Source organism: Montipora foliosa, chromosome 6, assembly GCF_036669935.1.
Source record: "Montipora foliosa isolate CH-2021 chromosome 6, ASM3666993v2, whole genome shotgun sequence".
Taxonomy (NCBI): Eukaryota; Metazoa; Cnidaria; class Anthozoa; order Scleractinia; family Acroporidae; genus Montipora; species Montipora foliosa.
The window spans coordinates 10,847,626-10,860,125 of record NC_090874.1 but is presented as its reverse complement, the minus strand read 5'-3'; the positions used below and the strand labels follow the sequence as shown (position 1 = coordinate 10,860,125).

The window sequence follows — 12,500 nt, the reverse complement described above, 5'->3', positions numbered from 1 at the left end:
GAAAAGGGACCTCGAAATTCAGTTTGATCCAACCGCCGTCCACAACCTTGGACGGCACTCTTCAAACCGCATGCCCCATGATATGTTTGCTGACTGTGACTTGAGCCCGCTGTGTCCAGCACATTTCTTTACAGTAATTCGGCTGTTGTTAAGTGGGCCCACACAACATGAAGTATCACGTAAAGATTCGCTGAGTAACCGCCGCGCATGCTTATTTTGACCCATGGCAAAGGTCTCTTTTTCCGTACTCGTCAGACCAGAAGAGACCTCCGCTAACAGGGAAGTCCTAGCTTTGCGTGGTTGTGATAGATACAGCTACAAAAGCTCACATCGTTGGCTCCGTGTGAGTTTCTTTTCGTGAAAACCTATTTACACTTAATTTTTTTTTTTTTTGATGGCGACAAGTTCAACAAAAATTCAGTGCCATAAAAATCAAAACTGAAGTCAGAACATTCCTTCGCCAATCTTAAAGCGCAAATTAGCCTTATCAGAAGACCACAATATTCAAAGCGTCGCTTTCAATAACTTTGCAAATTAAGATTTCATTTGTAAGTGGCAACTGCCGTTCGTGCATCAGCCCTGTTCTCTGAGTTAACAAGGTTCGAGGCAAGCAGTTAGTAGGGAATTTAAGATAGGTACGATTTCGGGGAGACGCAACAAATCTGATGGAAATAAAAGTTAAATACGCAATGCCAAACCATCCAGTTCTACGTCGTCAACGGAAGCCAAACAACCCCACAATGCCTTACTAGTACCAGTCTTCCCAAAGGTTTTGGAGTGGATAACAACGCCGCGCGCAAATCATTCGTCGCATGCAAGTGACTGAATGTGCGAGAAAATGTGCGCGCGTTACGTGATGGTTTTTCGCTCATCATTGGTTGTAAAGGTGGTGCGAAAATTTAAACCAGCCACTAAGTGAAAAAAACGTAATTTCGCTCGACCGAAAACCGTTTTATGAATGAAAAAAAAAAAAAATACTCGTACTGGGATTCGCCATGCAAAAGGAAACTGAAGAGTAAACGTTATTGTTCGAGCGCGCGCATCGAACAGGAGCAGTTACGTCTCAAAATTCACGTCACAAACAAAAAGCATAGTAGAAAGGTTTTGCAGAAAGAAATTTCAACTGTCGCAAATATGGGAAGCTGTGGTTCCACAATTTGTACAGATACAAAGCAGAAGAAAACGGAGGAAAGTGAAAAAGTTAAAGTGCACAGGAGACGAAACAAGGTGACATTCAAACCAGACAATGGATGTGCACCGCGAGTGTCCAACAACGTTGAAATACTCGACTGCAACTCAAGGAACAATTCGCTTTCAGATAAGTCTTCATCGTCGAGTCCACTAAAGAGTGGCAAGGATATCGACTTCAAGCGTAGTTCATTCCAATCTTCGGCAATCAGCGGTGCGGACGCTGAGGTATGCAAGGCGACCAATCTTGACAAATTCTTTTCTGTTCGTGAAAAGCAGCCGAAAGTTAGCGATGATAACGAGGCCGAGAGCCATCTTGACCAGATAGAAAGCAGCAATGCACCAAGGAAGAAGCAGAGTGAAGGAAGGTCGGTGCCCCATTTTAGTTACACCGTGCCCCCACCACGCCCTTCGCCATGGAAGGAAGTATATTTGACTTTCATAAAGCCAAAGGAGGAAAGAGCGGAACAAAACATGAAGTCGAAAACGAAACAGAGGCGTGTGAAAAAGAAGCAGGTGGACAGAGAGAAAGCCCAGAAGATCAGAGTTTTGACGAAACTGCTCGCTAAGAAGATCGACTCGACCAGGAAGAAGGCAAGTTCCACAAGACACTGCAACAGTCCAGCGGATCAGGACATTCTGTTTGAGCCTGCAACCGCAACATTATTCTGGTTTAGAAGAAGCAGTTCAACGAGCGTCACATCTGCAAGTACATCATCTTCGGTTTCACAAAGTAGCAGTGATTTTACCTCTTATAACGATGACAGTTCAGAAGAACCATCCATTGATGGTTTGTGCTACAAGGGCTACGATGACTCTTCTGTCATAGCCGCTCAAGGGGATTTAATTCGCACTTTGAAAAGCTTGGGTTGCAAAAAGGACGTACGCCAGGCGCGCGGGCTCTTTGTACGAAAACGAAACAAAGTGTCTCCCATGTAAGGAAAATGAGAGCAATCAGTTTGGTCGAGGAACACTGGGGTCGACGTGTAAACCGGAGGAACAGTATGGACCCAGAGAGCAGCTTCTGCTTTCTCCACTTTTGTCTTAGCATATACGATTTCCTCGTTTCCTCACCCAACAAGCGAGCTGGTACTTGAACAGAGGTATTATAGAACCAAAGAAACCTGACGCAACTCACGTCCTTTAAAACAGACTGAGGCATATAAACGGGAAGATTCCAAACCATTCCTTGCCATAATTCGTCACTACAGACAGTGTGAAATATACCGGGGAAAATCCCGGACAAGAAGACTTATATCCCATTTTTGGGTCACTACTTGAAGAGAGGGCCAAAATTGCAGCCCTCTCGCTCCTCACCCTACACATCTGAAGCACATTGTGCATCGTATCGTGGGGTTTAACTTGAACGGCAAGAAGCGCAAGCCCAATGCAGCACCAAGCTGCGCTACATTTTTAAATCGCAGCTTATTTTACACTAGCAAGGAGGACTTTCGTTGAAGAGAATAAAAAGAATGACGAGGTATAAAATTCCTTTTCTGAAGGAGTTCGTGTTTGTTATAAAAGACGAAATTTGGAGGCATACTTCTGCCTTCATTTTTACAAGACCACTCTAAATATTTTACATGTTTTCGATTTGGCGTCTTTCAGCTGCGCTCTCGCTACAGTTGTGAGAACGATTAGTGAACACTACTTTAAATACTTTACAAAGCAGTCAATTGACTGCTCATCAACACCTTTGTAGGTTTCCGTGAAACTGCACAAGAATCAAAGTGTGCCTTGCGCGCAGAATAACTACCTTGACCACTGGAGACAAAACTCGAAAGGAGAACGCTTGAGTTGATTTGTCAGCTGGGCCGGCATTCCACATCTCCGTCTCGACTGGATTTCATTTTTGCCAGTTCCTGTCGAACTCGTTTTTCCTGTTCCAGGATGAGGGGAGGCTTTTGGTACTACGGGAAAAAAGTGCAAAAATAAATATAAACCACCTAAGATATCATGTCACAGTAGAAACAAGAACATGTCGGAAACTTTATTCTCAAAGACAAGGAGGTGGTAAGAACTGAAGTCTACCCAAAGTCGCACGCTTTTTAGTGATGAAGGTATAACTTCCCAGATAAGGACAGTTGAACACATTTTATACATTGCAATTCGAAATTGCAACTTTCAAGAGCCAAACAACTTTAATAGAGTTGATAAACTGAACGAGAAGTTAGTTGACCGGCCGCCGAGCCCGTGAGATTCCTAGATATGTTCCTTCACGCTTGTTTGCCCTCACGAAGTTCTTTGCATTCCTGTTTCAAAGAACTTTTGTATGGAAGGAAATTCTTGGAGTCAAATCATTAAGAGATTCATTTTTTCACCTGCTCGGTCGCGGATTCAATGATTGCGAATGTCGCTTAATTTTACGAGGTGATTTTACAAGTCACTTGCGTCCGTCTGCAAAATCATGATATTATCAGGTTTCCATTATCTACTTTAATTTTATGTTAACCAGTTTTTCCAGTTGCCCCTCATGTCTTCTGTCAATTTAAATTCAAAACAATTTCCCAGTTGTAACAATTAAAAGAGGAACTTTCAAGAACATTGAAAGGAAATTCGATCAGACTTAAGTGTACAATATTTCAAGTGTCTTTACAATTTAACACGGATATGTTTAAAGTAGCCTGGAAATGTTGAACTTCGAAAATTTAAGTGCGTATTGAACTAAGTTTTAAGATGCACAATTATATAAAATCAAATCAATTTTAGTGTAATGATAAAATGGTGTTATAATAAAAAGATGTCCAAAGTACCCGTTGGTAAACCCTTCATCCCTTGGGTTTCCTGAAACATTTTCCAAATTACACCTTTTGCTGTTTATTTATGCAAAATATACATTCATTTACGTCAACAGTTAAAACTATACAGCAAATATACGTTCATTAGCACTTCCATGAACTTCATCAATGCGAACTAACTTTCAATAAGGCTATTTGCATATGAGTTAACATTCAATAGCATCAACGGATGAACAATTGCACCTTTGGACAATCACAAATAACAAAATTAATATACTTTCAATCTTACGCAATGATAGTCTATTAACACCAATAGGAAATCAATTGCATAGTTGGACAATCAATGGCGTATTACAGACATACAATAATGCAAATTGGTTTGAGACGCACCCGTTTATACAATCATTTAACCGAAATGGTCAATCCAGTATTCGAAGTCCACATTATCGGAAAGGTTGGGAGGAGTATGGGTGTTCTAATCGCGGCAGGCAAGTTTGGGATTACTAAAAGGTATAAAAGTAAATTCAGCCGCTCGGAGCTTAATTCAATATCCGTGGCGTATGCACATTTGTGACTATCAACAAAAAAAACACACCAGACTGCTTGATTTCGCTCATTTGCTTTAGATTCGGCACATGTAAAGTTCGACGTTTGAAACGGACCTAATACGCCATTGATTGTCATACTATGCAATTGATTTCTCTTGACCATTTTTTGGAGTTTCTTCGTTTGAATCCGTCATTTGTGATTGCAATTCGTGATTGCAATCAGCAAGCGCGAACGTGACTATATTCAGGACACAAGTTTGTTGGAAGAGCTGCAAAACACTGCAACAGTGTTGCGTCGAGCAGAATTGTTGGTCGCAATGTTTGATCAAAAGCAAACTCCATCCAACACTTGATCGAGCAAAAAATGTTGGAGGAACATCATCCAACATGGGTGGCCAAACGGTCGAACAATGTTGGATCGACTAAAGTTGGAGCGTTGAACCCAACTTTGTTCGATAAGAAAATAACACAAACAGCGGTGATAAACATTGTATTCCAACGCATTTTTATAAAACTTGACGTTTCGTATGCTAGTCAACACGCATTTTCAAAAGTGACCGTTACAATTTTTAAAAAACTATATATATATCGTAAAGAATAGGGGTCTGGAACCTAGACTGAGAAAAATGATCTGCAGCAGTACGTGTCTAGACATAATGAAAAGTAATAGCTAAAACGGCAATAACTTCTCACAACTAATATTGACATTAAGGGAAGGCTTTAGCTCTTGAATGAACAAAGTCTCTTTAATTTTGCAGTGAAAGTCAGTTTTTCCGGACGCTAAAATGTCAAAGTGATCCCATTTAATGTCGTGGCCAGTGGTTTTCGCATGATCAGCAATGGCTGATGAATGGTCACTTTTAGCTAGGGCCTTGCATAATCCAACTAAATCTAGAGAAGAGAGCCTTTCTGCATATCTTCGCAACATCAAAAAAGACGGAATTATTGATGACGTAACATTCCACAAGATTCTACCCAGTGGATCTTCTCCTGGTGTTTTATATGGTCTGCCAAAGGTTCACAAGGCTGGATGCCCTTTCCGCCCTATTGTTTCCTCTGTGAACACCTACAATTACAATCTTGCTTCCTACCTCGTTGGCATACTTCAACCAACTTCCACCAACCAACACATGGTTAAAGATTCATTTAGTTTTGCAGATTGGGCCAAAACATACAAACATAACAACGGAATAATGTGTTCTTTGGATGTCACTTCTCTTTTTACAAACGTGCCGCTTGATGAAACAATACAGATTTGTCTAGACAGATTGTACTCTTTCCCTGATCCTCCGCAATTACCTCGTTCTGTTTTGAAAGATCTTTTGCAGTTTGCCACTAAGAAGGGTCATTTTATATTTGATGGCCAATACTACGATCAGATTGATGGTGTAGCCATGGGTTCACCTTTAGGCCCCGTTTTGGCTAACATTCTCACGTGCCACTTTGAAGAAAAATGGTTGATGAACAGTAGATTCTGTCCTTCACTTTGGTTCAGATATGTAGATGACTCCTTCACCATGTTTGACAGCAAGGACAATGCTAATGAGTTTTGAAGTTTTCTAAAGAAGACAATAAGATTCCATTTTTAGACATCCTTCTCAAACGCTGCCCTGACAACACTTTCTCTACATCTGTCTACCGGAAGAAGACATTCACAGGCCTTTACACCAAGTGGGATTCATTCACACCTCGCAAGTACAAAATCAACCTCATCCGCACTCTCACCTATCGATGCTTCCGAATTTGCTCCTCGCCATCTTTATTACAGGCCGCTATTAAAGATCTGAGAAAGCTCCTGTTGCAAAATGGTTACCCTCAAGGCGTTATCACGTTCAACATTAACGATGTATTGAACAAAAATAAAAACAAATCAAATAACCCTGTTCAAGCTACAGTCCCCAAAAAAGATATCTTAATCGTGTTACCCTACTTAGGTCTTCACAGTAACCAAGTCAGGAAACGTCTGAAATCCTGCGTATACAATTTCTACTCTTTCGTCAATCTCAAGATCATATTCCAAAACACACGCCGCATCAACTCCTTTTTTCCACACAAAGATCGCTTGAACCGATGGTCGTCTATAAAGCTGTCTGCTGGAAATGCGATGAATTCTACATTGGCAAAACAAAACGAAGACTCCACGACAGAAAAACAGAACATTTCAAGGCCCTAGCTAAAAGTGACCATTCATCAGCCATTGCTGATTATGCGAAAACCACTGGCCACGACATTAAATGGGATCACTTTGACATTTTAGCGTCCGGAAAAACTGACTTTCACTGCAAAATTAAAGAGACTTTGTTCATTCAAGAGCTAAAGCCTTCCCTTAATGTCAATATTAGTTGTGAGAAGTTATTGCCGTTTTAGCTATTACTTTTCATTATGTCTAGACACGTACTGTTGCAGATCATTTTTCTCAGTCTAGGTTCCAGACCCCTATTGTTTACGATATATATATAGTTTTTTAAAAATTGTAACGGTCACTTTTGAAAATGCGTGTTGACTAGCATACGAAACGTCAAGTTTTATAAAAATGCGTTGGAATACAATGTTTATCACCGCTGTTTGTGTTATTTTCTTATCGAACAAAGTTGGGTTCAACGCTCCAACTTTAGTCGATCCAACATTGTTCGACCGTTTGGCCACCCATGTTGGATGATGTTCCTCAAACATTTTTTGCTCGATCAAGTGTTGGATGGAGTTTGCTTTTGATCAAACATTGCGACCAACAATTCTGCTCGACGCAACACTGTTGCAGTGTTTTGCAGCTCTTCCAACAAACTTGTGTCCTGAATCTAGTCCGACGCGTTCGCGCTCGCTGATTGCAATCACGAATTGCAATCACAAATGACGGATTCAAACGAGGAAAATCCAAAAATTGGTTAAGAGAAAGTGTAGAAAAGGGTATGTTCATTGCAAAATACGATGATGATGATGATGATGATGAGAGTGAGCTCGGATGAATTTGCAGAAATTTTAAATGCTATTGAACCAGAAATCTCCAAACAGAGCGATAGGGGACTAAAGGTGCCTCAAAGACATGGCCCTGCTTCATACTCGCTGATCAAGGTTTCTGGCTGTTGATCCTTGTCCGCCATCCGTTGTTGCAAATAATGCTCGAGGCGTAGGCTTGAAAATAAGTTAGTGATTCGTGATTGGCTAGCAGCACGAACGTGACTCGATTCGGGACACAACTTTGTTGAAAGAGCGGCAAAACACTGCAACATTGTTGAGTCGAGCAGAATTGTTAGTTGTAATGTTTGATCAAAAGCAAACTCTATCCAACATTTGATCGAACAAAAAATGTTGGACGAACATCTCCCAACTCGGGCGGCGAAACGGTCGAACAATGTTGGATCGAACAATGCTGGATCGAACAATGTTGGATCGAACAATGTTGGATCGAACAATGCTGGATCGAACAATGTTGGATCGAACAATGCTGGATCGAACAATGTTGGATCGAGCAAAGTTGGAGCCTTCAATCCAACTTTGTTCGATTGTTTGGCCAGGGCTTAAAAGCATTGCATTAAAACTTATTGCAAACATGCATGCAAAGTATATTGTTACGTCAAATCAATAATAGACCCACTCCCCTTCTGAATCGGTCGTGAAAAAAAGATGCTTGGTTTTTCGCAAGTTTTGAAACCTATAAAATGGCAGGATTTGTTAGAAAAAGGAAAAAATGGCCGTAATGGGTTTCGAACAGGCGCAAAGATTCATTTTAGCGAAAAAAATATTTTGGCGTTAGGTGCATGAACTCATATTTGCCGTATAGTTTCAACTGTTGACGTAAATGAATGTATATTTTACGTAAATGAAAAGCAAAAAGTGTACTCATATTCCATCTGCTATATGAAACCCACTTTAAAAGAAGAAAAAAACAAAAGATAACTTGCATAAATTTCAACAGGGCAACTGGTGCCGTTGGTTGACCAGACTTTAGTAGTTTGTTAATGTCACCGTGAGTCAAGGAAAAAGAAGGGAAAAATTTACATACATTTCATCACTGGCCGCATATAAAGTTGGTTCAGTAACATCGGCTATTTTTGATCATTTCATCATATCTCGCGCACAGTATTTGAAATCGTTAACAGCGCTAAAACCAAGCGATTATCATATGTAACTACCAATAGGAAAAGTTCTACATTCCTTGTCCCTGTCGTGTCGCTATATCATCTTTTTAAGGCTAACATCACAAGTTCGCACGTTTTTCAATTTTTAACTGTCTGTTGTCACCTCGTGTAAACTTGATTATTACTATTACTACCGTATTATTACAAAAGTTTTTTAAAAAAAAAACACATTGCTGCAAACCCGCTTAACACCCTTTTACGAAGAATTCACTCTTAGATCGCCTGTTTTGCTTCTTTAAGATTACTGTGCGTTAATGTGGCACTTCAATGTGTTTGTGTTATCGCTTCGCTTTGCTCTAACCCTAATCCCGCCTTGACTAGCTTTGTAGCTATTTGCGAGGTAGCCAATATTCTGAACCGAAATGATTTTCTTATTACTAAATAAATGCTCTTCTTCTTCTGTATAATGGAAACAAATATAAATATAATAAATATTCTAAACTGAGACAAATGCTCTTAAGAGATAAAGGCCCTCAATGAACAAGGGAGATGACTTGGAAAGAAGAGGGAAACTGCCATTGCTGTGCCGTTATTGCTCTCCTCGCGATCGCTAGATCGATAAATTCTGTCACAAATAACTAACTGTTTAATTAAAGTGCTTGTAATCCGGCTCCGGATATCATGAGGAGCTTAACTTGGGTCAGGAAGGTGGGTCCCCGCTGTTTAGGTAAAAAAGAATTACCAAAATCTCAGTGGGAGTTGTAACAAGACTCACACTAAAAAGGCAGAGCGAGAGACGAAGGGAGAGAGAGGTGTTAATCTCGACACATTTGTTGGGCCGACTTCGTCATAAAGTTTTAATGACGACAAACAACTCAAATTACTTTCAATTAATTTTGAGTGATGTGTCAAAATAGTCCAGAGGCACAGTAAATCAATCTGAAATATTTTCTAAAACACGGTTTACAACGGCCAGCATCATGCAATTAAAAAATGGAAAATTATTTCTTTATTCTCTTTATTTCAAATTAATTTAAACACAGGCAAATTATTTCTTAACTTTCAGGCTACCGAGATATAACTTGTTTTGCCTGGCATACACTTTTCTCAACAGCAACGGTGAATTGGTTCTTTTCTGATTTTAAAGCAATCCATTTCTTAGTTTTATACTTATGGAACTCGATCACTGAGGAATAGTAGGAATAAAACTCAACAGCTATTACACCTTCGAACATCTGCTTCCCTAATTCTCCGGTTAAACATGAAACGTTAGTGATCGATGTAATGGTGTATTTGTCAAATTATTTCTCAACTGTCAGGCTACCGAGATGCAAATTGTTTTGCCAGGCATACACTTTTCTCGACAGCAACGGTGAATTGGTTCTTTTCTGATTTTAAAGCAAACCATTTTGAAGTTTTATACTTACGGAACTCGATAACTGAGGAATAAAACTCAACAGCTATTACACCTTCGAACATCTACTTCCCTAATTCTCCGGTTAAACATGAAACGTTAGTGATCGATGTATTGGTGTATTTCAGTGTTAATTTAAACACAGGAAAATTATTTCTTGACTGTCAGGCTACCGAGATGCAACTTGTTTTGCCCGGCATACACTTTTCTCAACAGCAACGGTGAATTGGTTCTTTTCTGATTTTAAAGAAACCCATTTTAAAGTTTTATTATACTTATGGAACTCGATAACTGAGGAATAAAACTCAACAGCTATTACACCTTCACATCTGCTTCCCTAATTCTTGGCTACACACACATCTGCTTCCCTAATTCTTGGTATATTTGTTAATTTAAACACATTTAATTTAAACACATTTAAAACTCAACAGCTATTACACCTTCACATCTGCTTCCCTAATTCTTGGTATATTTGTTAATTTAAACACAGGCAAATTATTTCTTAACTTTCAGGCTACCGAGATATAACTTGTTTTACGTGGCATACACTTTTCTCAACAGCAACGGTGAATTGGTTCTTTTCTGATTTTAAAGCAATCCATTTTTAAGTTTTATACTCATGGAACTCGATAACTGAGGAATAAAACTCAACAGCTATTACACCTTCGAACATCTGCTTCCCTAATTCTCCGGTTAAACATGAAACGTTAGTGATGTATTGGTATATTTGTTAATTTAAACACAGGCAAATTATTTCTTAACTTTCAGGCTACCGAGATATAACTTGTTTTGCCTGGCATACACTTTTCTCAACAGCAACGGTGAATTGGTTCTTTTCTGATTTTAAAGCAATCCATTTTTAAGTTTTATACTCATGGAACTCGATAACTTGAATACCTGTCACCAGCCTCCAATGAAATGTCTTACACTTGTTTTATTTAAACGCAACACAGAACAAACTGTGGAGGGGAAAAAACAACCTTAATCAGTTGGCTTATAATAGTGCACGTCGTAAGGGGTTATAACCGATACACGAACGGATACGGAATAAAGCTATCATGGGAACAATTGAAGGAATTACGTTGCCGGTGGTAATCTTCGGATCTTGTTTTTACTCCATTGTTTACGTGTTATCCATCGCAGGAAACTGCTTTGTTCTGTCGCTGTGCTACCGAAGACGTGCTTCCTCATTAAAATTGTTTATAGCTAACTTGGCCGTGGCCGACTTGGTCTTCGCTTTGCTGAGCATATTGGACGCCATAAGCTTTTTTTATTCGAGCTGGGTAGGCGGTGAAGTCTCATGCAAACTTCAGGGCTACTTGATCGAAGTATGTTACACTACTACAATTATCACTCTTGTTGTCATTAGTCATGAAAGAATAAAAGCGGTGAGGGATCCCTTCAACGCCAGATTGATTGCCTTACGTTGCGCTTCAAAGAAGGTGGTCATTTTGTGGGTGATAAGCCTCGTAGCTAATGCGCCACTGCTATACGCGTATGGAATTGTCACAGACAAGATAAGGGACAAGACAGTCTGCAGCAATAAACCATTCGGAGACTTAGCGAGACAAATCTATTACGGTATTCACAGCATATGTTTTTTCATCATTCCCTTAATTTACATGCTGTATGCTCAGTCTTCAATTTTTCGTGTTCTGCGTTCGAATGTACATGTACGAGAATTCTTATCTCAGAACTCTTTTACCACATCGTCCACTTGCAGACATCGCAAGGTAGCGAAGATTTTGACAGTCATAACTCTCGTATTTGTAATCTGTTGGTCACCTTTCGTGATCTGCCGCACATTGTGGTATTTTCATGTCTGCGGGGAATGGCACATACGGAGGAGCTCTCAGCTTCTAATATTACTGAACACGGCCTTAGATCCCATACTATACGGAATGTACGGTGAGAACTTTAGCTTAAAGCAGTCAATTAGACGGTGTGTCAAGTGCTTCAGCTTCCAAAAGCAATCTTCAAGGGTGGGGATCATCAACGCTACAAGAATACCCGAAAAAAAGGCAAACCGTGGGGAAAACGACCGATGGCGAATCGCGATTAAACACTTGTAAATTGTGTACAGTTGATGTCAGCACTTTCTGACACGAGGATGGTAAAAAATTACACGGCAATCTTCCGTTTTCAAAACAATTCGTCAATTTGAACAGAACGCACTCGAGTCGAGAACGCCATATGTGCATTGCGACCTTGGCCCAATTTCTTCATGGTTAAAAAAGAGTTCTGAGTGAGTTCTGAGTGTGTTCATATTGCGTATACGTAACTAGTGTATTATTCCAACCTGAATTCAAAGCAAATTACGAATTAACGCTAATCGTGAATTTAGAGAAGAGGCCATGTTGATTACTCCATATCAGTTTCACATCCATCTTTGTTCCCAAAAACTACGATCTTTTTGGTAAGCGGTGAATCGTGCATGCCATTATGTAAATGCCACCGCGTGGCTCTGGGGACAAGAATGACTCATTCTTACTCGGCCGCCCCAGTTTGAAACAGTTTAGTGAGCGTTATTTCCTCT

General features: G+C 39.9%; 2 protein-coding genes across 3 annotated transcripts in view; one reads left to right on the top strand and one right to left on the bottom strand.

The window, feature by feature from the left end:
• The window catches only part of LOC138006665 (protein DPCD-like), a 46,238-nt gene that overhangs the window by 22,493 nt on the left and 11,245 nt on the right, over positions 1-12,500 (bottom strand). Inside the window, exon 6 of one of the 2 annotated variants that reach the window (XM_068853134.1) lies at positions 2,945-3,098. In XM_068853134.1, the coding sequence (XP_068709235.1) occupies positions 2,994-3,098 (105 nt within the window). In that variant the 3' untranslated portion in view covers positions 2,945-2,993. Of the gene's footprint in view, positions 1-2,691; positions 3,099-12,500 lie in introns of those variants that run through there. The other variant, XM_068853135.1, reaches the window with a different exon arrangement.
• The window catches only part of LOC138006655 (galanin receptor 2b-like), a 4,223-nt gene continuing 2,383 nt past the window's right edge, over positions 10,661-12,500 (top strand). Inside the window, exon 1 of the mRNA XM_068853121.1 lies at positions 10,661-12,500. This exon is cut by the window's right edge and continues 2,383 nt beyond it. Within this exon, the coding sequence (XP_068709222.1) occupies positions 11,023-12,036 (1,014 nt within the window). The 5' untranslated portion in view covers positions 10,661-11,022 and the 3' untranslated portion in view covers positions 12,037-12,500.